At 45.1% G+C, this 24,167-nt stretch overlaps 2 protein-coding genes across 19 annotated transcripts in view; both read right to left on the bottom strand.

Moving 5' to 3' along the window:
* LOC100466380 (protocadherin gamma-C4) overlaps nt 1-24,167 on the bottom strand; it is a 181,669-nt gene that overhangs the window by 21,179 nt on the left and 136,323 nt on the right. The window contains exon 1 of one of the 18 annotated variants that reach the window (XM_019795412.2): nt 11,598-14,301. The exons of 15 other annotated variants lie outside the window; for them this stretch is intronic. In XM_019795412.2, coding sequence (XP_019650971.1) covers nt 11,598-14,027 — 2,430 coding nt within the window. In that variant the 5' untranslated portion in view covers nt 14,028-14,301. Of the gene's footprint in view, nt 1-179; nt 4,188-4,230; nt 10,340-11,597; nt 14,302-24,167 lie in introns of those variants that run through there. 2 more of the 18 variants (XM_019795411.2, XM_019795407.2) reach the window with 2 other exon arrangements.
* The window catches only part of LOC109489026 (protocadherin gamma-A12-like), a 62,244-nt gene that overhangs the window by 1,292 nt on the left and 36,785 nt on the right, over nt 1-24,167 (bottom strand).

The raw sequence follows: 24,167 nt of genomic DNA, 5'->3' as shown, positions 1-24,167 counted from the left end.
TGTCCGAATGGTCCCAGAAATCGGGTGGAGTTCAGGCAACATGGCGCTCCATGCCCCTCTCCACCCCTCGACCCCCACCCCTGCCCCAGAGCAGTGGATGCAAAAAGTCCCTTTGGTGGATGGGCTGCTTCTCCATCGCAGCCCACAGGGGTCGCCCTGGGCGGTATGGACCCCCTCACCTGGCTCCGCTCCAGCAGCGTATTGGAGCGGGACCGGTAGGCATCAGGTTCCAGCGCCAGAGCTGAGGGCTGCTGGACACTGAGGGGCCTTAGAAAAGTGAAGTCACTGCCATCCGAGGCTGGTGAGAAGCACGTCCTGTAGCAGTGGCTCTGTGAGTCCGTGGGCCGCAGCGTCACCTCCATGTACTTGAGCGTGCCATCTGAGCTCACCTGCAGGTTGGGACTAGACTGCTTATAGAAGTCCCGAGAGGGGGAGTCCTGGCGCCTGCAGCACTGGCTCCCACCCCCATCTGCATCTGTGTGCCCCCGAAGGCACTTAGCTGACAGAAAAGTGAAGGTGACTAAGGACAAGAGACTGATGGCTGCAAGAGCCACAATGAGGTAAAGGGTAAGGTCTGAACGCTCAGGAGGGTGTAAGAGGAAATCGTTGGACTTGGGCATTTCCTCAGGATCCTCATCCTCCAGAACCAGCAGCACTGTGGCTGTAGAGGAGAGTGAAGGGTCACCGTTGTCCCTCACCAGGACCACGACCTGCTGGGTGTCAGAGTCATCCTCCCGTAAGGCCCGGGCTGTGCGCACCTCGCCAGTATGTGCAGACACCAGGAACAGTCCTGGAGCCGTGGACTGTGGCAACAGTGAATAGGAGAGCCATGCGTTGTGGCCTGCATCAGCATCCACAGCCGTCACTTTGGTGACCAAGGAGCCGGGAGGAGCAGAGCGAGGGAGACGCTGGGGGACTGAGAGTTCCCAGCCGGGTCTTGGGTGCAGCACAGTTGGCGCATTATCATTCTGGTCCAGGACAAACACATGCAGAGATGTGTTAGAATGTAATGGGGGAGAGCCAGAGTCTCGAACCCCCACCATGATCTGCAGCATTTGTAGCAATTCATAGTCGAAGGTGCGCTGGGCGAAGACTCGCCCGTCCTCAGGGTTGACATATACAAAGGAGGAAGCTGGGGCTCCCTGAATCTGATTCCCTACAATGGAGTAGGTGAGGTGGGCATTATCTCCAGTATCTGGATCTGAGGCAGCCACAATGCAGAGAAGGGAACCTGGAGGCCGGTTTTCTGGGATGTAAGCAGTATAGAGCTGCTGAGTAAAGTAGGGTGCATTGTCGTTCACATCTGAAATGTTGAGCCTGATGGTGAGATGTGCGTGCAGGGGAGGTGAGCCCGCATCACTGGCCAACAGCTCAATGATGTAGTGGGATGTGGTCTCCCGGTCCAAAGGCTGGCTGGTTAGCAGTGAGTAGTGGTTCTCAGAAGGCTTAATCTGAAATGGCAGGTCCGGGGAGATGTCAAGGCTCACCTCACCGTTTCTCCCTGAGTCTCGGTCCCGCACATTAAACAAGCCCACTACCGTGCCCACTGGCGTGCTCTCCAGGATAGGGTTGACCAAAGAGGCCAGTAGTACCTCCGGGGCATTGTCATTGGCATCTCCCACCTCCACCTGAATCATACAGTGGCCTTCCATGGCTGGCTGTCCCTGGTCACGCGCTCTCGCATGAATTTCATAGAAACTTGACTCCTCAAAGTCTATGGGACCCAGCACGTGGATTGCTCCACTGCTAGGGTCTAGGCCAAAGAGATTACGCACTACCTCAGATGTATGGTCTCCGAAAGAATAGTCTAGTTGGCCATTGGTGCCCTCGTCAGGATCAGTGGCATTGAGGCGGAGCAGCAGTGTACCCACGGGTGCATTCTCTGGGAGCCCCACACGAAGAACTGAGGACTGGAAGGTGGGGGCATTATCATTGACGTCCAGCACAATGACAGAGATCAGGGTGGTCCCTGAGCGGGCTGGGATACCCCCGTCCACAGCAGTGAGCACCAGGTGGTGTCTTGCCTGGGCTTCTCGGTCCAGCTGCTGTTCTAGCACCAGCTCTGGAAATAGCTTCCCATCTTTTAGGGTCTTCACGTTCAGAGAGAAGTGGCTGCTGGGGCTCAGAGTGTAGAAGCTCACGGTATTGGTGCCCACATCCGGGTCCTGGGCGCTATCCAGCGGGAATCGGGCCCCAAGCGCAGCTGATTCTGAGATGCGTATCTCTCGCTCCGAGGTGGCGAAGCTAGGAGAGTTGTCATTGAGATCCAGGATCTCCACCTCCACGCGCATTAGTTCCAAGGGGTGCTCAGTCACCACCTGCACAGGCAGCAGGCAGCTCGTACTGGCTCCACACAGGCTCTCTCGGTCAATCTTTCGATTCACTGCCAGAGCACCACTCATCAAGCTCAAGGAAAAATAGTGTCCATTCTCCTCAGACCCCAACCGCAGTCGGCGGCTCGACAGATCTGTCACCTTTAAGCCCAGATCCTGAGCAACATTCCCCACCAGCGTCCCCGGCTCAGACTCCTCCACCACTGAGTAACGAAGCTGCCCGGATACCCAGCCCCAGCAGCACAAGGACAACACGCACAGCACTTGCCATTTCCCAGCGAGCTGTGGGGGTGGCTCAGGCCCCATGACCCAGCAGGCCCTTCCTGGACACTGACTCTGTGCTGTCCTGTCTCCAAGGTAGACCCAGGTCTTGGAATGTAGCAGCTGAAATCTCTTATGGCTCCTTCCAGCCTCTTAAAAACTGCTCCGAGGTCTGTCTGCCTGCAGCAGTTCTTCTTAGTCACCAAATGGCGGGGGTGGTGGGGGGGATGGGAACTGAATCTGAGTGGAGCTGGGTAACAGGGGGAGGAGAGGTGGGCAGGAAGAGCAGATCCCCCACCTCTGCTCTGAGTCTGATTGGCCAAAAAGTCTGTCTGCTCTCAACCAATTATGAAGTCCCCTCGGCCCTGGAAACCTTAGGAACAGGCAAATCTGTGTCAATGAAGCCTCCTACCTCCCCACTCATTTCATGCTGCAGGTTGATTCAGCCCCCTTGGCAGCAAAGTTTGACAGCTCAGATGGTGCTCAACAGGGAAGACAAAGTGGTACAAAACTTCTCAGCGTTCTGTCCCAGCAACTTCCCTCAGGACTTTAGAAGCTCCCACTACTTTGCTTAAACCAACAAAATCGTGTCCTTCCAGGAAAGGCAAAGCCCATGTGAACCTCCCCTCCCCCATCCTGCCAAATGCTGCTAAGGTGAGAGAAAAGATTTGTTAGGATCCTGTAAAGCCTTGCTCTGACTCTCCATCAATGCTTTGAGGAATCTCAGTGTCAGCTCATGGTTCCAGGACTCCGCTTTTCTGAGATCCCTGACTCGAGCTGTGGAATGAGCATAACAGCTCGTGGTAGGGGGAACGTTCCCTGGACTGATCCAGGTCCCCCAGCAGAGTGACTAGAAGCTAGGTACCGCTTCTAGGATTTACGGTTTCACCAATTCAGAACCCTACTTAAAGACTCCCAGAGTGGCTGTCTCTGAGTTCCTCAGCTGTAAACCAGTTTTCCGACATTAAGTGATTTCACTTACATTGCTTTTCCCTCCAAAGAAGTGGTGCTCCCCTGCCCCCATTCTCCTGCATCTAGCTCAAATCTCAGCGGGGACCTGACTGGGATTCCCGAAGACCTGGACTAAAAGATCTCTGCGTGCACCTTGATGCCTCCTTAGCCCCTTGGTTCTCTCCTCTTTGTGCTTCCTGCAGTTTCAAGTGGACAGTTCTTTCTACGGTGGGTTAGGGAGTACTTGATACTGTGGGGCAAACATATTAGTCCCCCTTACTTCACTGGCAAATGGTAACCTAGAGTTAAGGTAGTCCAGGACCTGGCCCCCTCATTCAGGAAGAGAAAGCAACCTCTTGGGTTTAGGTGACTGCCTGGTACATCCTACCCTTGTGCAGTAGAGCCTTCCATGCTCCCACGTTCTGGAAGCAGGCTCCCACAACACCCTGACTCTTGATCATTACCTTCATTTCTTACCCTCAGATAAGGGCATAACCCAACCCACATACTAATCCGTGACAGCTTCCTGGTTATTCACAAAACACTTCAAAGGAAACCATCAAACACAGAGTTACCACTCACTATGGGCTCTTGTAGAGAAACCAACAGTCGCTGGGACGTGACCCAGCGATATGCCTGCATCAGAATAACTCTCAAGCGTTGGCTGAGCCTGCAAAGGTCTCACCTCTAGCCCATACAGAAGATCAGAGGGTGGGCAGCTTGGGCGAACAGGCTCCCCTGCCATAGGTGCACTGGGTGACTTCACCATCATGAAGCTATCACTCCGAGTGGGTGCAGAAGCCAACGGTGTACAGCCATGAGAGTGGCCGCCCACATCAACAAACTTGATAGGATCATCTGAGCCTAGCTGGATTCGGAGGATCCCACTGGAAGGAGGAAGTCCCTCCCTCCTTCGAGATCGGGTGAGACAGGCACAGGTGCCAGCAGGAAAGCAGGTCACTCCACAGGCAGCCCCACGCAGACACTTTGAGAGCAGTGCCACGAATGAGCCAAAGGAGACAAAGCAAATTGCCACTAGTGATACAGCCAAGTAAAGGGTCAGGCGGGATTCTCCTTCCCTTGGAGCTGAAGATTCTCGAAGATCAGGGACAACTGGATGAGTATCTTCCTCCAAGGACACTAGCAGAGTAACAGAGGTAGAGAGTGGTGGGCTACCACTATCCTTTACCACAATGACCAGCTTCTGTGGTGGGAGATCAGCTGGGATGGGAACTGCCGTCCGTACCTCCCCGGCATAGCGAGAGACCGCAAACAGGCTGGGGTCTGGGGCCTCCAGGAGCTGATAGGAAACCCAAGCATTGTAACCTGAATCCAAGTCCACAGCAGTCACCTTTGTGACTAGGTGGCCAGCACCAACTGATGGAGGCAGTGCTTGAGGACATAAGGAACCAGGTCGGGCCCTAGGACGAAGCACGGCTGGGGCGTTGTCATTGAGGTCCAGCACAAACAGACGAACTGTCACGGTGCTACTAAGAGGTGGGTTGCCCCGATCCCGGGCCTGCACCTCAAACTGCAATGTCTGTGTTTGCTCATAATCAAAGGATCGAGTAGCATGAACAGCTCCTGTCTGGGGGTTCAGAGAGATAAAGGAAGAAGCTGAAACATCTCGATTTCTGGGCTCCAGGAGAGAGTAGGAGATAAGTGCATTCAAGCCAGAGTCTGGGTCAGAGGCTGCAAGGGAACAAAGCAGGTCCCCTGGGCGATTGTTCTCAGGAACAAACACCTCATGCGACCTCTGGAAGAAAGAGGGTGGGTTATCATTCACATCTGAAATATTGAGGAAAATAGTCCTCTGGGTACTGAGAGGAGGATTCCCAGCATCAGAAGCAGTAACCATGATGTCATAGCTGGATTTGGCCTCTCGGTCCAAGGGCCCAGCAGTCACCAGGGAGAACTGGTTCCTGAAGGCAGACTTGAGGGCAAATGGCAGGTGGTCAGGAATACGGAGGCTTACGTCTCCATTTGACCCTGAGTCAGGGTCCTGCACACTGATGAGTGCCACTACAGTGCCAGGTTCCGCGCTCTCTGGAAGAGTCCCAAGCTCTGAGGTCACTGTGATGTGTGGGGCATTGTCATTTACATCTAGGAGATCCACCCGAAGGCTGCAATGTTGCTCCATGGCTGGAGAACCCCCATCACGAGCCCGAATATCAAATTCATAGTAACTCTCACTCTCAAAGTCTAGGGGCCCCTGAAGGGTAAGCTTTCCAGTAGTCGGGTGAAGGCTAAAGAGGTTTCTCACACGATCAGGGGTATGACCACTGAAAGAAAAGGTGATGTTACCACTGGGACCCAGGTCTGGGTCAGAGGCATTGAGCTGGATGAGCAACATGCCGGCTGGGGCACTCTCCAACACGCTAATCCTGTAGCTGGATTGCTGGAAGGCTGGGGCGTTGTCATTCACGTCCAGCACAGATACCCGGAGCTCTGCGGTGCCAGATCTCGGGGGGTTCCCTCCATCCACAGCAGTCAGCACCAGGCGGTAGTCTGATTGCTTCTCCCGATCCAAAGGCTTCTCCAGGAGCAGCTCTGGGACCAGGCTGCCGTCGCTGCGCTTCTTGACATCCAGTGCAAAGTGTTCATTGGAGCTTAGTCTATAGCTGCTGATAGAATTGCTCCCCACATCTGCATCCTGAGCCTTTTCCAAGGGGAAACGCTGTCCTGGAGGAGCTGCCTCCCCAATTTCCAAGTCCAGCTGCTGCCGAGGAAATCGGGGGGCGTGATCATTCACATCCACGATTTCTACCTCTGCTCGGTACATTTCCAAAGGCCCTTCGGTTACAAACTCCAGGGGCACGATGCAGCTGGCACTGAGTCCACACAGTGCCTCTCGATCAATTGGATTCTTGATGAGCAGGGCTCCGCTGTTCAAATCCACACGGAAGTGTCTTTGGTTCACCTCTCCAGCAACCTGCAGCCTACGAGCTGACAGACTCTCTGTATCCAGCAGGAAATCTTGGGCGACATTCCCTACAAAAGTCCCTTCCTGTGACTCCTCTGGGACCGGGTAGCGGATCTGCCCACAAACGTAACCCAGGTGGCAAATGAGGAACAAAAGGGGAGCCCCCCAGCAGATTTCTACCCAGCTTCCCACCTTGCGGAGCATTGCTGCCTCCCGCTAGCCCTCTACCTGGTCCTGGGAAGCAGAAGAAGCCGACCCGCCCCAAACGGCAACAGCAGCTGGAGACACCTATCTCTCTTTCGTGGCGCCAGCTCTGGCGCGGCTGGGCCGGCGCTGCAAGGGTTACGTGCCGTTTTTGCTGGTGGCGGGGTAGATTTGTCTGCCTTCCACCACCCGATTGGCAGACAGCAGCTCCCGGGCTCAGCCAATAGGCTGAACAGAGAACATCCCAATAGCAGCAGGGTTAATGCGTCGCAGCACTGGAGGAAAAAAAAAAAAAACCCAAAAAACAAAAAACCACCTATCTTTTCGCCTTCCTCCCACTTAACAGCATTTCTTTCTATAGGTTTATTATCTCTATGAGAGGCAGACAACATGTATGTATGTTCTTTTTTCCCCCTAACACACAAACTTACCCCGCCCCTTTTCGGCTAGGGGGAAAACAGCCAGCCAGAGCCCTAGCAACCTGCAGCCCAGAGAGGAGTAGCCATTTGAGACTGGTCACTTTGTCCAAGCCAGTTGTTGTCATCCACCAATATTCTAAATGGGTAGTTTCTGCCTCAGTCTGATTGTATTAGAGCAACAACTAATTAGAAGCAGTGCCATATACTCAAAACTCTGCCCCTTTGCAGATTATTCAGAAACATATCCATCTCCTTGCAGAAAGACTTACACATTAATGTAGCCAATAACATTTATGCAGTGCACGTTTCTGTTGTAACAGGAGGCGCAGCAGAAACCAAATCTCTCTTATTCAGACACTAGCTAGTGATACACTGAATTACCATTCATTGATTTCAAGGACAGTATAGAAGGAGATGAAGCAAGGTGGAAGGAGCCAGGAGAGGGAGATGTTCCAAATCAGTAAAGAATCAGTGTGCCTGGGAGGCACTAAGGACTAGATCTCATTACCTGGCAGAATGCTAACGTTCACAGATTTAATAGCTTCCTTGAATGATTGAGATCAGCCACAAACAGCACTGTGCCCACAAATCCCCTTTATTTGACACCATGGTAAGCTTGATTTGTTGTTAATTACTAAGAGAGACAGTTTCAAAGGAGCAAGCTTTTCACTTGGCCCCAGGGTGCCTCTTGGAGCTGGAGACTGGATTTGCTCTACTCCCACCCTGATCTAGACCCTCCCAGGAGCCTGGCTACCACTTTGCACACACACAGAAACACAGATCATCTCATACTGTAGTTACCTGCAAACTATTATCCTAGTGACAAACACATCAGAGCAGAGAGAGAAAAATCCAGCCTATCTGGACATAAGATTTCTTAACTCATCTGAATCCTCACCTAGGTCACCATAGGCTACGAAAAACACCAGCAAAACCCAGGTTTCTTATCCTCCCCAGATTTTTAACCAAACCCGTGACCCTCAGGAATATCCTTCTGACTATGGTGAAGCCAACAACCTATATTCTGGTCTTGAAGACAGGGATCTGGCTTTCTGTGTTCTTCTACCAAAAAACAGCTAACCCTCCTCCCATAGGAATGATGGAGGTATCAATCAGTCTGACCTACCAGGTGCTTGGGGCAGGATTCACTATCACAGTGAATGGCACCACCATCAACCCAGCTGCCTCAGTCAGCAAAAGGGAGGGACAGGCAGAGCCCGGCTTGTCTCATTCCTCTCCCTGACTCCCTACATCATGTCAATCAACAAGTCCTGACGATAACACTACAGTCAACACCTTCCATTTATACTGCCACTGCAGTGGTTCAAGCATTTATCAATCTTCTCCTCAAACATTTTAACAGCCTTTTAACTGTTCTCTCTGTCTTCCGCAGCAATATCCCCAATTTATTTTACTTATGGGTACCAGGATTAACTCTCTAAAACAAAAAACCTAGATGCATCATACATGTATGAGTTCAAAATTCTGCAGTGACCATCACCAATACAGAATAAAATCAAAACTCCTGGGTCTGGCCTATAAAAGTAACTCAAGATCTAACTCCTGCCTACTTGCTGTACTTTATCTCTTGCCAAGACTGTTTTACAAACGTACTTCAAGGTCCAGTAATAATGAAATATCATTACCCATCTGCATGAAATTTCCTGCAAGGGCCTTTTTCCTGCCTCCCTTTTAGTTCTCAACTTAACTTCTTAGCTTTCAGCTCAACTTTAACTTCTCAGCTCAAGCATCACCACCTCTATGAAGTCTTCCTGATTTCCCCAGGCTGGCTTAGGTGTTTCTTTCCCTCTGCTCTGACACCTTCTTGTGTTATGCAGATCTTCACTGTCATTTTTTTTTTTTTGCATCTGTTTCCTATGGTACTCTATACACCATAATGACAGGAAGTGTGTCTTCTCATCTTCTATATGTTTGCACATGAGGATGCTCAATAAATGGTGAATCACTGTTATTATTAGCTCAATAATAGTTATTGAGTACTTAAGACTTTACATGAATACTTCATATTCACTATGCTTTCTGTGCCCTACTTTTAACTTACACAAACCATTTTGAAAGATGTTATCCTTATTTTACAGATGAGGAAACTGGAGTTCAGAGAAGTGAAGAGACATGCCTAAAGCTAAACAACTACTATGTGCAGTACTAGGATTCCCCCCACTCCCACCCCTGGTTTGTCTGGAAAGAAATAAAGTCTCTATTAACATCTGAAATGACTTTTCTACTATCCTGTCATCTGTATGACCATAAACTGGCCTTTTACTGATGCCTTTCATATCCAAGAACTAGACCTCTCAATATTTGCAAGTTCACACCACAACAAACAGGCATACAGTTGATTACTAGCAGTGGAACATCTTAAAGCCTTAATCTTACATACCCCTGACTTGATTTTTTTATGCGAGGTGTGTGATTCTCCCATCTTTACATGGTAAAAACAGCTTTACTGAGATACAGTTCACATACTATACAATTCATTCACTTAAAATGCACGATTTGATGGTTTTTTAGTATATTCACATATACTAAAAGGATACAACCATCACCACAGTGTAATTATAGAACATTTGTCACTCCTCAAAGAGGTTCCACATCCACTGACCAGCTCCAGATTTTTTAAGAACAGCTACCCAGATGCTAGTGGTTTAGGAAGATTTTCTCTTTAGGTGACTGAAGCATGTCTTCCTTACGTTGCTCCTCTAGACTTATCCTTCATACCTATGTATTCTTAAAACACATTTACTTATGTATTTGAATATAGTTGACACACAGTGTTACATTAGTTTCAGGTGTACAACATAGCAATTCAGTAAGTTTATAGAGCTATTCTACAGAATATTTTAAGGTTGGGATATAACAGAATTTTCTAAGTCTGGTTCTATGAACACCAAAATAACACTGCTTCATAAACATGTTAACTGACAGACTGGTAGATTGTAGAGCAGTAGCTTTCAAACTAGTCTGCACATTAGAATCACTTGGGGACCTTAAAAAAATACTGATCCCTGTGTCCCACCCCCAGAGATTGTACTTTAATTGATCTGGGGTGTGGCCTGGGTTTCAGGATTTTTAAGGGGTCCCCAAGAAATTTTTGTGTGCAACCAAGTCTGACAGCTGCCTCTTTCTGTCATCTTCCCTTAGCTTTTCCATTTATGCCTCTACTTTGTCATTTTTGGCTGTCACAAGATTTTCTCATTTCCAAGGAGTGTTTGAAATTGGGGGTGGGTAAAAAATAAAAATAATAATAGCAATAGTAATAAACATAAATATAGTAATAGCAATAATAAAAAATAGTAATAATAGTAATGAATAAAAAATAATAGTAATAGTAGTAATAGAATTTTTTTAACACTTAGGATACACCAGGCTCTGAGATTAACTTGGCCAAGGACTTATTGCTGGTAAGTAGTGGAGCCTCATTTGTCTACTTGCCAAATCCAAGGGTTAATAACAATAATATATTTATTAGTATACTAATATACTTTATTAGTCATAAAATAACAGTGGTTCTCCCACAACTGGAAGTGTGTACAGGTTTCACTCCAAGACAAAAGCCTTGCAGTTACCTGCAACCAGCTTGAATCAATGAAAGCTTTACCTTTCTCAAGTTACAACTTTACCTACCTCTTACATTGTGTGTATGCTTAAGAAAAATAATGCTGGAAGGATAGGGAATAAAACTGGGGGTACAAAAAAACTTTCAATTTGTACCATATGTTCTTTTGGATTGTCTGGATTTATTTTTAAAATAAATGATTACTTTTACTTTTAAAATTAACAGTGGTTATATCTTTAGTTTGGGGATTCATGTTAGTCATAATTATTTCTTTATACTTTTCTCTATTTTCTAAATTTTCTATAACACACATGCATTACCACTATAACATAAAAATATTTTGTAAATAATGTACACATTTTTTCCAGCAGTGTAGGTCAATTAAATCTTGAAGGATGCCTAGAATTTTATTTCTTTCATAGAAAATCATCTGAGAACAAGGTATGGGATATGTGTAGGCAAAGGAAAATCATCATAAACCATTTGTTTTAATGAAGATGTAGTAATCAAATGAAAGATGGACAAATGAGGTATGTACTATATTCCAAGCCCCTGTCACTGCTTAGAGATATCAAGCAGCTTGTTCTCAATGCAAATGACACCAAGGTAAGCTCTGAGTGCTGAGATCTTGGGTTATAATTTAGTGCCCCCTTAGCAAGATTGGTTAGTTGTGATGGCAAGTGACTGCTGAGGGTGTGAATTGGGGCCACACGAGTCAATCAACTCCACATTGTGTGGGTCCACAAACCACACTTTAGCCAGGCCATCCCCTTCACAAAGGCATGATGTTTGATCTAGGCAGGGCAAGGTGAGAATGTGGACGCATCATTGGGAAATCATCTTCATCATTAAAAAACAGCTCCATTCCTTCCTGAACCTGGTGCGGGCATCAAAAAGCATTAATACCATTCTGGGATGCTAACCCTTACCTGTCCAGGAGGGGAGCTCTCTGCACCCAACACTTGCCTATAGAACACCGGATCACAGCTCCGCAGCGTGTTCTGTCGGCTGGCCAGGGGGCTGGCAGCACCAGGTTTCTTCAGCAGCGGGTCGCTGCGGCGTGAGTCGGTGGTGAGGTACACCTGATGGTAAAGGTGCGGTGGCATCAGGCCACCCCGCACAGCATCTGCATGCAGAGAGGATGCTGGTGTTCGGTACAGGGAGCTCACTGGAGCTCGGTACAGGTCCCTGGACTGCTTCCACTTGTAAACTTTGAATATAATCACTCCCAGTACTGTGACTGCGAACCCCACAGAAACCAGGATTAGAGAGAGGAGCAGATAAAAGGTGAGATTTTTATTCTGCTCCCGAGGGGCAGAGCCGGGGGGGAACTCAGCCCGGGCTTCAGGAGAATCCTCGGTTACCGACACAGTCAGGGTTGCGGTAGTGGACAGTGATGGCTCCCCATTGTCTTTGATCAAGACCGTAAGAGTCTGCCTGGGCACATCTGTGTCCTGGACTGCGCGGGAAGTGCTGACTTGACCTGTGTGAAGCCCCACGGCAAAAAGGCTCTGGTTGGAGGCTCCCAAGAGGCTGTAGGAGAGCCAGGCATTGTGTCCTGCATCAGGGTCCCAGCCTACCACCCGTGTGACCACATGGCCAGGAGCGGTAGCTCTGGACAGCATCTCCACCGAGCTCCGGCCAGGCCGGGGATATAAGACCTGGGGGGCATTATCATTGCGGTCAGTGACAAATATATTCACGCTGATGTTGGTGGTCAGGACTGGAATGCCCCCGTCACTGACATGAGCTGTTATTTCGAACTCTCGCCTATCTTCATAATCCAGGGGCACTAAGGATGACACAATGCCACTGTCACGATTTATTGTGAAATAGCGGCCCACTAGCCCAGTTTCAGCTCCTTGCTCCAAGAGAAAGAAGGAAAGGCGAGCATTCTGCGGGGCATCTGGGTCCCAGACACTTAAATTTAGTATTGGAACCCCAGGGATGTTATTTTCCTCAACATAAACATCATAGGAGGATTGGGAAGACTGTGGAGGGTTGTCGTTGATGTCAGACACTTGTACCTGCACGACTGTAAGAGCTGAGAGGGAAGGGATGCCCGCGTCTCGAGCAGTGATGCTGAGGTTGTATTCTGGGACAGTCTCACGATCCAGAGCTGCACTGGTTTTCAAAGTAAAGTAATTCTTGAGGGAAGAAGTAAGGCTGAAGGGGAGACCTGGAGGAACCTCGCAAGTCACCAATCCATTCTCCCCAGCATCCAGATCGATCACGCTGAGCAAAGCAATGACAGTTCCAAGAGGGGCATCCTCAGGGACTGGGCTGTACACGGAGGTGACTGTGATCTCTGGGGCATTGTCATTCACGTCCACAACCTCTACCAAAACTTTACAATGTGCTCCTTCTGGAGTGGCGCCTTTGTCTTTGGCCTGTATGTAAATCTCGTGGAGTTTTGTGTCTTCGAAGTCCAGGCGACCCTTGATTGTCAACATCCCAGTTACAGGATCTAAGAAGAATAGGTCTCGCACACTGGCACGGTTGTGGCTGCCAAAAGAATAAATGATTTCACCATTGGGGCCGTCATCCAGATCGGTTGCATGAACTTGCACCACAAGAGTGCCGGGGGGTGCATCCTCCAGGACACGGGCACGGTACAAAGACTGATTGAAGGTGGGTGCATTGTCATTCGCGTCCAGCACGGTGATGCGAATGGGAAGGGTGGCAGAACGTGCCGGAGTTCCTCCATCCAAAGCAGTCAGCACCAACTGGAGACTTGGCTCTCGCTCCCAATCAAGGGTGCGCTCCAGCACCAGCTCCGCATACTTGGTGCTGTCCTCCCGCGTCTGAACGCGAAGCGCAAAGTACTCATTTAGGCTCAGCTCATACGTTTGTAAGGAGTTGCTTCCTACATCGGGATCATGCGCGCTCTCCAGCGGGAAGCGCGTGCCTGGCGCCACGGCCTCGCTAATCTCCAATTTCATTTCCCGGGTAGGGAAAGAGGGATTGTTGTCGTTAATATCCTGGATCACCACTTCCGCGCTGAACAGCTCTAGTGGGGTCTCCACTACCAGCTCCAGAGTTACGGTGCAGGAGGGCAGTGTCCCACAAAGCTCCTCTCTATCCAGGCGGTCATTCACGAACATCTCTCCAGTCTCCCGGTTCACCTCAAAGAACCGTCGGCTAGTTCCGGACAACACCCGGAGCCTGCGGGCTGACACGCTGCCGAGATCCAAACCAAGGTCCGTGACCACGTTGCCCACCGCAAAACCTCTCTCTCTTTCCTCCAGGATCTCATAGCGAACGACGGCAGAAGCCTTGTGCAGAGCACCAAGCAGAAACAGAACTCCCACCACTCTCCCGGTGCTTACCAGTCCGCTCCTCCAGGCCTCTGGGACCATCTCACTCAAAGGCAGTTCCTCTCGGCGGGGTCCGGATCTTTCCGGCTTTTTCGCTGAGAAACTTTCAGCGGGTTAGCGCTTGAGCGCTGGGCGCGGAGTCGGACATGGCTTTCTGGATGCCGTTGATTTGCTCGCCGGCTGTTCAGTCTCTGCCTCATCCCGGGGCGCCGAGAGGGGACGGGCCGCGGCCCGATCTCCAGCGTCTTCATTGGCCGACAGCGGCACGCAGAGTCCCAGCCAATAACTGCACGAAGAATGCGCTAGCGCCGGGCTCTCTGAGCGGGACAAACGCTACCGACAGGAACTTCACTTTCCTTTGGCTTCTTTCCAGAGTTAGGGCCAAAGCGCCTTGGCAATTATGTGTACATCGGAAACCCACCTTAGCCTGGAAAGCCAACTGCAGAGCGATGAAGCTGGCTGTTATGCTAGTTTTCAAACCAAACCAAAGCCTACTGTACATTTTAATCGCTGTCTGGAATTGCAAGAAGGGAGCGTCAAACCAAACCGAGAATGATACAACACTGTCTGGAAAAACACCAATTTGGTTGGTCGGAGGGCTGGGGAAATCCTACACAGCTGGACTCCTACGTGTAAGGGGGCATTTAGCATTTCTGTGGAAATGTGAATAATTTCAGCTTCATCTCTTACCAAATAAGACTACAATTTTATTACTTCCTCAGTAGACAAAATCAAAGGAGCCATTCTATGTTCGGTCTAATTGTGTTTTATGAAATTTAAAATTCAGGTTTCTTTAAAAACTGGATGTTGTTCTTTAGCTCTCATTTTGTAAGAACCAGGGAGCAATGTGACATTTCCCTACCCCATCCATCTTTCCCAACAAACATAACCTCAATCATAAAGCATAATCTCAAATATTTTCCTTTACATGGTTAATCCATTTCCCAAGATCTTGTGTTCATACGCCACAAAGAGAAGATGCATTGCTAAAAAAGGTAATATCCCCCTTCCCCCAAAACAGAAAAAGTCCAGGCCTATTTATCACCTTTATAAAATGACTGAGATATAGCAGCAATTTAGAGAATACAAAGCCTTTAACCCACAGAATAAAGAGGCTTGAGTTTTCTCCATTTAAGATTATAACTCATGAAACAAACAAAACAGAAATTAGGATTATGAATAAGAGAATCAAGTACAAAATAAGTCGGCTAAGTTGTACATCCTTGCACAAGAAACTACCATCACAGGGTTTCTGAGTTCCTTATCTTACAAAATGAATAAGGCAGGTAAATACCTAGCATAGAGTAAGCCTCAATTACTGATGCAAATCGCCCTATTAAATATGAGATGTAAAGTTTTAGAGCCCCGTACTATTTCTGTATACTTGTCTGGACATCACTTTGATTGCATACAGTACTTTCTGAAGTGTAAATGAACCCTGAGGCAGGGAGATAGTCAAACAGGTTAAATAAGTAGGTAAGTATGTAAGTATAAAGAGGATATTTACTGAAGAGATGAAAATCCCTATTGGATCTGTTTCTCCATGTCCTCAATACTTTATCTTTTAAACCCCCTAGGTTTTTTTTTTTTTAATGAGTGACACAAGTGGGAAAGTTTATTAAAACTCAAGTATATTCTCCAGATGTTAACCTGAAGAAAGAGCTGCACACCCCGTACATGAACAGACATTTCTCCAAAGAAGACATCCAAATGGCCAACATATACATGAAAAAATGCTCCCCGTCATTTGCCATCAGGGAAATACAAATCAAAACCACAATGAACTACCACCTTATACCAGTCAGAATAGCTAAAATTAACAACTCAGGAAACGACAACTGTTGGTGAGGATATAAACCCCTAGTTTTAAATACTGTTTGACAATTGAGCAGACCACCGAGAATCCTGACGGGCATTCAAATACAGAATATACTCTACAGAATATATTTAGAATACAGAATATAGCCTAGTCACTTGCTACTCAAAGTGTGAACAAAGAACCAATAGTATAGGCATCACCTAGGAGTTTGTTACAAATGCAGAAATGCCCTACTCTGTACCTACTGACCAGATTTTGATTTAAAAAATACCTGTGTGGGGGCGCCTGGGTGGTACAGCGGTTAAGCGTCTGCCTTTGACTCAGGGCGTGATCCCGGCATTGTGGGATCGAGCCCCACATCAGGCTCTTCTGCTATGAGCCTGCTTCTTCCTCTCCCACTCCCCCTGCTTGTGTTCCCTCTCTTGCTGGCTGTTTCTATCTCTGTTGAATAAATAAATAAAGTCTTTAAAAAAATACCTGTGTGATTTGAATGAATATTAGGGTTTGAGAAAACCGATCTGTGGTTTATTCAGAAATAAAGATTAATCAATCTTTTTTTTTCCATTCACTATCCTTAATTACAACATGGCTTTTGAAAACTAGCTTCTAAAAGTTGAAACAGTTTCCCCATTTATAATAAGGCCCATAGTTTTCTTAAGACCTCTTCATAAGCCAGCAGAAAGAACCCTCTTGGATCCATTTTCCATAGTAGCCACAATGTTCTTAAAATTTTTTTGTTAAGATTCTATTTATTTACTTAAGAGGGAGTGTGCACAAGCAGGGAGAGGGGCAGAGGGACAGAATCTCAAGCAGACTCCATGCTGAACATGGAGCCCAACTTGGGACTCTATCCCACAACCCCGAGGTCATGACCTGAGCCGAAAGCAAGAGCTGGACACTCAACCTACCGAGCCGCCCAGGTGCCCCAATCTTCCTAAAATTTTAATTAGATGACACAATTATCCAGCTGAAAACTCCTCAGTAGCATCTCACTGCTCTTGAAATAAAATACCAAATCCTTTGCACAGTATCTAAATTCTCATGCCTTCTTCTCTTGACACTCCATTATACAGTATGGTCTTCAGCCAAGGTTTCTTCTGTCCCAGGGGCTTTACAAAAGGTATTCCTCTCCTAGGGAAAGCTGCTTTCCCTTCCCTCCCTTTGCTTTGCTAATTTCTATGAATCTTTCAGGTCTTACTTTAAATGTTATTTCCTAATAGAGGTCTTCCATTAGACCTCAGTTAAAACCAGGATCCTTTGTTATATTCTCTAAGAGCACCTTGTATTTTCCTTTGTTGAACCTAGCATAATTTAATATTTTAGAATTATTTTTTGTTTAAGCATAATGTCTGCTTCTTCCACTAAAAAGAAAAGCTGTAGGAGGTCAGAGACCATGCCCTGTTTTGATGACCACTTATATCCTTGGCATCTAGTACTGAGGCACTTAACGCTTCCCCCTCCCCCCACTTTATTAAAGTATAATGGGGGGGCGCATGAGTGGCTCAGTCGGTTGGGTGGCTGCCTTCGGCTCAGGTCATGATCCCAGGGTGCTGGGATCGAGCCCTGCATCAGGCACCCACTCAGCAGAGAGCCTGCTTCTCCCTCTCCCTCTCCCCATGCTTGTACTCACTCTCGATCAAATAAACAAATAAAAAATCTTAAAAAAAAAAAGAAAGCAAAATTGACGGGCACCTCAGTGGCTCAGTCGGTTAAGCATCTGCTTTCAGCTCAGGTCATGATCCCAGGGTCTTGGGATGGAGCCCCGTGTCGACCTCCCTGATAAGTGGGGGAGTCTGCTTCTCCCTCTCCCTCTGCCCCCTCCCATTCATGGTCTCTCTCTCCCTCTCTCAAATAAATAAATAAAATCTTTTGAAAAATGAAGTATAATTGGCAAACATAATTATAAAAACTAAAGGTATAAACATGACGATTTACTATATTATAAAGTAATTACCACATCATAGGTAACACATCCATCACCTCTGTTAGTTACCGATGTGTGTGCATGTGTGTGGTGAGAACAATTAAGATACAGTCTCTCAGCAAATGTCAAGTATATACTACAGTACTGTTAACTATAGTCAACATGCTGTACATTAGAGTTCTAAAATGTATTCATCTTCTAAGTTTGTACCCTTTGACCAACATCTCTCTACATTTAATGATTATTAATATGACAGTCTTCATGCCAGTGGCCTAGTAATCATAAAATGTACTAAGGATTACATAGAGTCAATTATATGCAGCCATTTCCCTAGGTGTACGCATTTTTGGAAGATACGATCACACTTTCAAGCTACCAGTGGACTCAATGAAACTATTCCTTAACCTAATGATTTGAAAAACAAAATACAGTTTGCTAAAGAGACAAATAAGGTGTGGTAATACAACTCACAATAGAGAAAAAACAAAGATAGGAAATGGAACCACCAGTGTTACAGGATCAATACAATTATCCAGCCTCTATCTTCTTTCCTTTCTGTTCTGTAATTTCAAGAGAGCCTCTGATCAATGAGATGCAGCAAAGACAATTTTAAAATAGAAAGTAAATGTATTACAGGTATTACAGGTGTCAAGTGTGAAGCCTTAGCATCAGAAAGACCTGAGTTCCCATACTGGATATTACACTTAGTAGCTATGTAACCAACCATAAAGTTCTTATTTTTAACTTCTCTTTCATTTTCTTTATTTTTAAAATAGGAATAATAATAGCACCCCTTGACATAACTAAGCATCTCACTCTATTAATATTTTAACAGCTTTATACTTAACCAAGGAGTTTATCCAGACAATGACTTTTAGTAAATTTATATTATGCAACCAACACCACAATCCAGTTTTACTATATTCCCATCACCCCCAAGAATGCCTTAATCCTGTCTGCAGTCAATCCCTGCTGCTACCCCCAGGCTCAGGCAACCACTGAGTAAAAATTCCCAAGTCCAGGGTGCCTGGCTGGCTCAGTCGGTAGAGCACACAACTCTTGATCTCCGGGTTTTGAGTTCAAGCACCCACGTTGAATGCAGAGATTACTTACAAATAAAATCTTTTTAAAAAAATTCCCAAGTCATTCTTAACATCTTTTTCTACATTTCCACATTCAATTAATTACCAGTACATGCCAATGCTTACTACCTCCAAAATGTATTTTGAATCTATCATTACTTTCCCTCTCTACTGCCACTTCCTGAGTCAAATACCTTAAATACTGTCCTATGACTGGTTACGTAATTTGTAAGGCCAATGAAAAATGAAAATAGGGGCTCCTTCTTTAAAAATTAAGAATTTCAGGGGCGCCTGGGTGGCAGAGCGGTTAAGCGTCTGCCTTCGGCTCAGGGCGTGATCCCGGCGTTGTGGGATCGAGCCCCCACGTCAGGCTCCTCTGCTATGAGCCTGCTTCTTCCTCTCCCACTCCCCCTGCTTGTGTTCCCTCTCTCGCTGGCTGTCTCTATCTCTGTCTTATAAATAAATAAAAAATCTTTAAAAAAAAAAAAAAGAATTTCAAGATAGTGGGGCGCCTGGGTGGCACAGCGGTTAAGCGTCTGCCTTCGGCTTAGGGCGTGATCCCGGCGTTCTGGGATCGAGCCCCACATCAGGCTCCTCTGCTATGAGCCTGCTTCTTCCTCTCCCACTCCCCCTGCTTGTGTTCCCTCTCTCACTGGCTCTCTCTATCTCTGTCGAATAAATAAATAAAATCTTTAAAAAAAAAAAAGAATTTCAAGATAGTAACAGCAAGGCATTAGCCCAAATGCAGGGCCCTTCTAAGAAAGGGGACCCATGCGACTGCACAGATCACATGCTCATGAAGCTGGCCCTGCCTGGCACAGAGGAACCTCTCCAAAAATATGCCCTAATATCATTTTTAAATACTGGGTAACTACATCATATTATTATTAATTCTCAGAGTTATCAGTAACATAAAAAAATGTTCCTCACGGTACTGTTAAATTCTTGCATTCAAAGACAAAATGTATGTATTACCCCTTTAAAATCCTAAAGATCATCTAGTAATCTTTCAATTTAACCTAATTTGCCTATTTGAGGAATATTTCAAGGTCAAATTAAGGGATTATTAGAGGAGAACTGGTATAAAAACAGATAACCAAGAGATTAATCAAACATATACCACAATTTACACAGGTGGGAGATTCAAGGATTTGGTAAATAAGCTGAAGAGTTTAGCCTTAATATTTACCTGAAGTTTATTTACATGAAAAAATATGATACTTTGATTTGAAAAGATCTATGAATCTTAAAAATATGTTTTATATCCATTCTATCTCCCCTCAGAACAAGAAGAAATTATCTCATCAATAAGAAACAAAACAGAAGATAATAGGGAAAGGGAGGGAAAAATAAAGTAAGATGAAATCAGAGAGGGAGACAAATGATAAGAGACTCTTAACTATAAGAAACAAACTAAGGGTGGCTGGAGGGAAGGTGGGTAGGAGAATGGGGTAACTGGGTGATGGGCATTAAGGAGGGCACCTGATGGAATGAGCACTGGGTGTTATATACAACTGATGAATCACTAAACTGTACCTCTGAAACTAATACACTATATATTAATTAATTGGATTTAAATTAAAAATATTTTGAAACTACTGGGGCACCAGGGTGCCTCAATATTTTGAAACTACAGGGTGGTTCAATCGGTTGAGCTGAGCATCTGACTTTTGGTTTTGCATCAGGTCATGATCTCAGTGTTGTGAGGACTGAGGCCCGCATTGGGCTCTGTGGTCAACAGTGTCTGCTTAAAATTCTTTCTCCCTCTCCCTCCACCCCTCCCCAAAACTCCCTGCTCATGCACATGTGTGCCCTCTCTCTAAAATAAATAAATAAAACCTTTAAAAGATATTTTGAAACCAGTCAGTGATTTTAGAGATCAAAAGTTTAAGAGATGTTTACTTCTTCACCTATTTTAATGCTATTCTCATCTAGTCCTGATCACATTAGTACTCTCTTACTGTTTATTAGATCAGAAACTCAAATATGCCAGGAAACTACCTGCAAAATATTAACTTCCCACCTGAAAATCTTCCAAGAGACCAAAATTGTCCTTAGATAACATTTATTCAATTTTCCCCAGCATACCATTATATTTTTATCTAAATTATTATCAGTTCTCACCAAATGGATAGCCTTGTATAGTTGAATTGTTTCTTTTTTAATGAAAAAAATAATTTCAAAATACATTGATAACTTCGAGAAGGAAGTGTAACTTTCTGAACTTTAAGCCTTCTAACAATATAGAACCTTTAGTACACAATAAAGATGCTATCTCAAATCACTGAGTCAAAGATGAAGTCTTTAATAAACAGTACTGAGACAAGTGGACAGCAATTTGAAAAAAAAAGATAAAATTAGATCCATACCTCAGCACACACAAGAATAAAACCCATACCGGGGCGCCTGGGTGGCACAGCGGTTAAGCGTCTGCCTTTGGCTCAGGGCGTGATCCCGGCGTTATGGGATCGAGCCCCACATCAGGCTCCTCTGCTATGAGCCTGCTTCTTCCTCTCCCACTCCCCCTGCTTGTGTTCCCTCTCTCGCTGGCTGTCTCTATCTCTGTCGAATAAATAAATAAAATCTTTAAAAAAAAAAAAAAAGAATAAAACCCATACAGATCAAGGATCCAAATGTAAAAACCAATAAATCATATAAGTACTAGAAAAAAACTGATAAATTTTTCTGTAACCTTGGTGTGGGGAAAGGCTTTCTAAGCATGACTCAAAACCTAAATGCAATATAAGAAAAGACTGATTAATTTGATTACATAAAAAAGAAAAAAGACTGCTCTGCAAAAAAATATTCTAAGCAAGGCTGAAATACAAATGACATACTGAGAAATAATATTTGCAACTTATATCTTGAGCAAAGGGCTAATATCTCTAAGTATATAAATAACTTTTTTTATTTTAGGACAAGACACTAAGAAATCATATAGTAAACATAAGACATGAACAATTTTTAAAAAGAGATGAACAGACTCAAATATGTGAAAAGATCTTTAAATTCAATCATAATGAGAAAAGCTCTAATCAAAACTATTTTTGAGATTTTTTAAATAATCGCATTGGCAAAAATTAAAAATCTTGACAACATACTCTATAGAGGAGGCTATGGGAAAATAAGCATTCTCATCAACTGGTAGGTATGCAAAAGAATACAACCCATATGGAGGGAAATACTTACATCTAACAAACCCATATATGCATTTACCCTATGACCTAGTAATCACACTTTTAGGAATATACTCTGAAGATACATCTCAAAAATTATGAAAATACATATGTACCAGATTATTCATTACAGCATTATTTGTAATTGCAAAAAGATTAGAAACTACCTCAATGGCAAACTACAGATTGACTGAACAGACTATGATATGTACACATATAAAAGAGTTTTAGGAAGCTATAAAAAATAAAGATCTCTATAAACTAATATATAATGATTTCCAGGATATAATGCTAGTACAAAAAGCAAAGTGATAACTTATACTTCTGCTCATGTGGAATTAGCCATACCATTATAAGCAAACTTGAACATTGATGAAAATATGTGGAAAGATGCTCTTAGTCACTGGCTTAGAAGGAGTGGGAGACCAAAAGAAGGGAAACAAATAAGGTGACCCCTAGGATCTCAAGTATTTTGCCTGGAGGAATTTTCAGACCATGGGGCAAAAAAAGGGGAAACCCAAGAATAACAAAGTGGTCTTGCTGAATTCCAGAGTAGAAATGTGAGTTTGGGGAGGCTGAGGCAGCTAGAATTTGTGGAAAAGAGAATGGAGCTATGTAAAGAACTCCAGAAGTATGGATAAGGATCCCCTGAGTCTCTGGATGAACGATAACCGAGCACACATAGACGGTTAACTCTCCAGAAGCTGAGCAAAGAAGAAGAGAGCTATTAGCTGAAATTTCTGGAGCTCACACAGGGATGGTAAATATTTGGATTCCATTCAGCCAGAATATAAAAATCATGAACAGTCAAAAAAAAAAAATCACAACTTAGTAGCACGGCTAACTAGCCCAATGCAAAGGTTTCTAGAGACCTGTCCTAACAAAATTCAAAAACAAGTCTTGAAAAGATCAACCAGATCTGCAAATAACTGCCTTCCCAAACAAATATCAATACCTTTTAACGAAAGACAACAAAATATCTAAGCTTCCCAGAGCAATCTATACTTTCAATGCCATCCCGATCAAAATACAAATGCCATTTTCAAAGTGCTGGAACAATCTTAAAATTCATGTGGAACCAGAAAACATCCTGAATCACCAAGGAAATGTTGAAAAAGAAAAACAAAGCTGGGGGCATCATGTTGCCTGATTTCAAGCTATACTACAAAGTTGTGATCACCAAGACAGCATGGTACTGGCACAAAAACAGACACATGGACCAATGGAACAGAATAGAGAGCCCAGCTATGGACCCTCAACTCTATGGTAAACTAATCTTCGACAAAGCAGGAAAAAACATCCAATGGAAAAAAGACTGTCTCTTCAATAAACAGTGCTCGGAAAATTGGACAGCTATATACAGAAGAATGAAACTTGACCATTCTCTTACACCATACACAAAGATAAACTCTAAATGGATGAAAAGACCTCAATGTGAGACAGTAATCCATCAAAATCCTAAAGGAGAACCTCTTCGACATCAGCCACAGACACTTCTTTCAAGACATGTCTCCAAAGGCAAGGGGAAAAAAAGCAAAAATGAACTTTTGGGACTTCATCAAGATAAAAAGCTTTTGCACAGCAAAGGAAACAGTCAACAAAACTAAGAGGCTACCCACGGAACGGGAGAAGATATTTGCAAATGACACTACAGATAAAGGGCTGGTATCCAAGATCTATAAAGAACTTCTCACACTCAACACCCAAAAAAACAAATAATCAACTCAAAAAATGGGCAGGAGACATGAACAGACACTTTTCCAAAGATGACATACAAATGGCTAACAGACACATGAAAAAATGTTCAACATCATTAGCCATCAGGAAATTCAAATCAAAACCACAATGAGATACCACCTTACACCAGTAAGAATGGCAAAAATTGACAAGGCAAGAAACAACAAATGTTGGAGAGGTTGTGGAGAAAGGGGAACCCTCTTACACTGTTGGTGGGAATGCAAGTTGATATAGCCACTTTGGAAAACAGTGTGGAGGTTCCTCAAAGAGAAAAATAGAGCTACCCTATAACCCAGCAATTGCACTACTGGGTATTTACCCCAAAGATACAGATGTAGTGAAAAGAAGGACAACATGCACCCCAATGTTCATAGCAGTAATGTCCACAATAGCCAAACCGTGGAAGGAGCCAGGATGCCCTTCAACAGATGAATGGATAAAGAA

The sequence above is a fragment of the Ailuropoda melanoleuca genome, chromosome 3 (genome assembly GCF_002007445.2).
Source record: "Ailuropoda melanoleuca isolate Jingjing chromosome 3, ASM200744v2, whole genome shotgun sequence".
In the NCBI taxonomy this organism is placed as follows: domain Eukaryota; kingdom Metazoa; phylum Chordata; class Mammalia; order Carnivora; family Ursidae; genus Ailuropoda; species Ailuropoda melanoleuca.
Note: the sequence above shows the minus strand (reverse complement) of the source record. Positions and strands in the feature narration are given on the sequence as shown.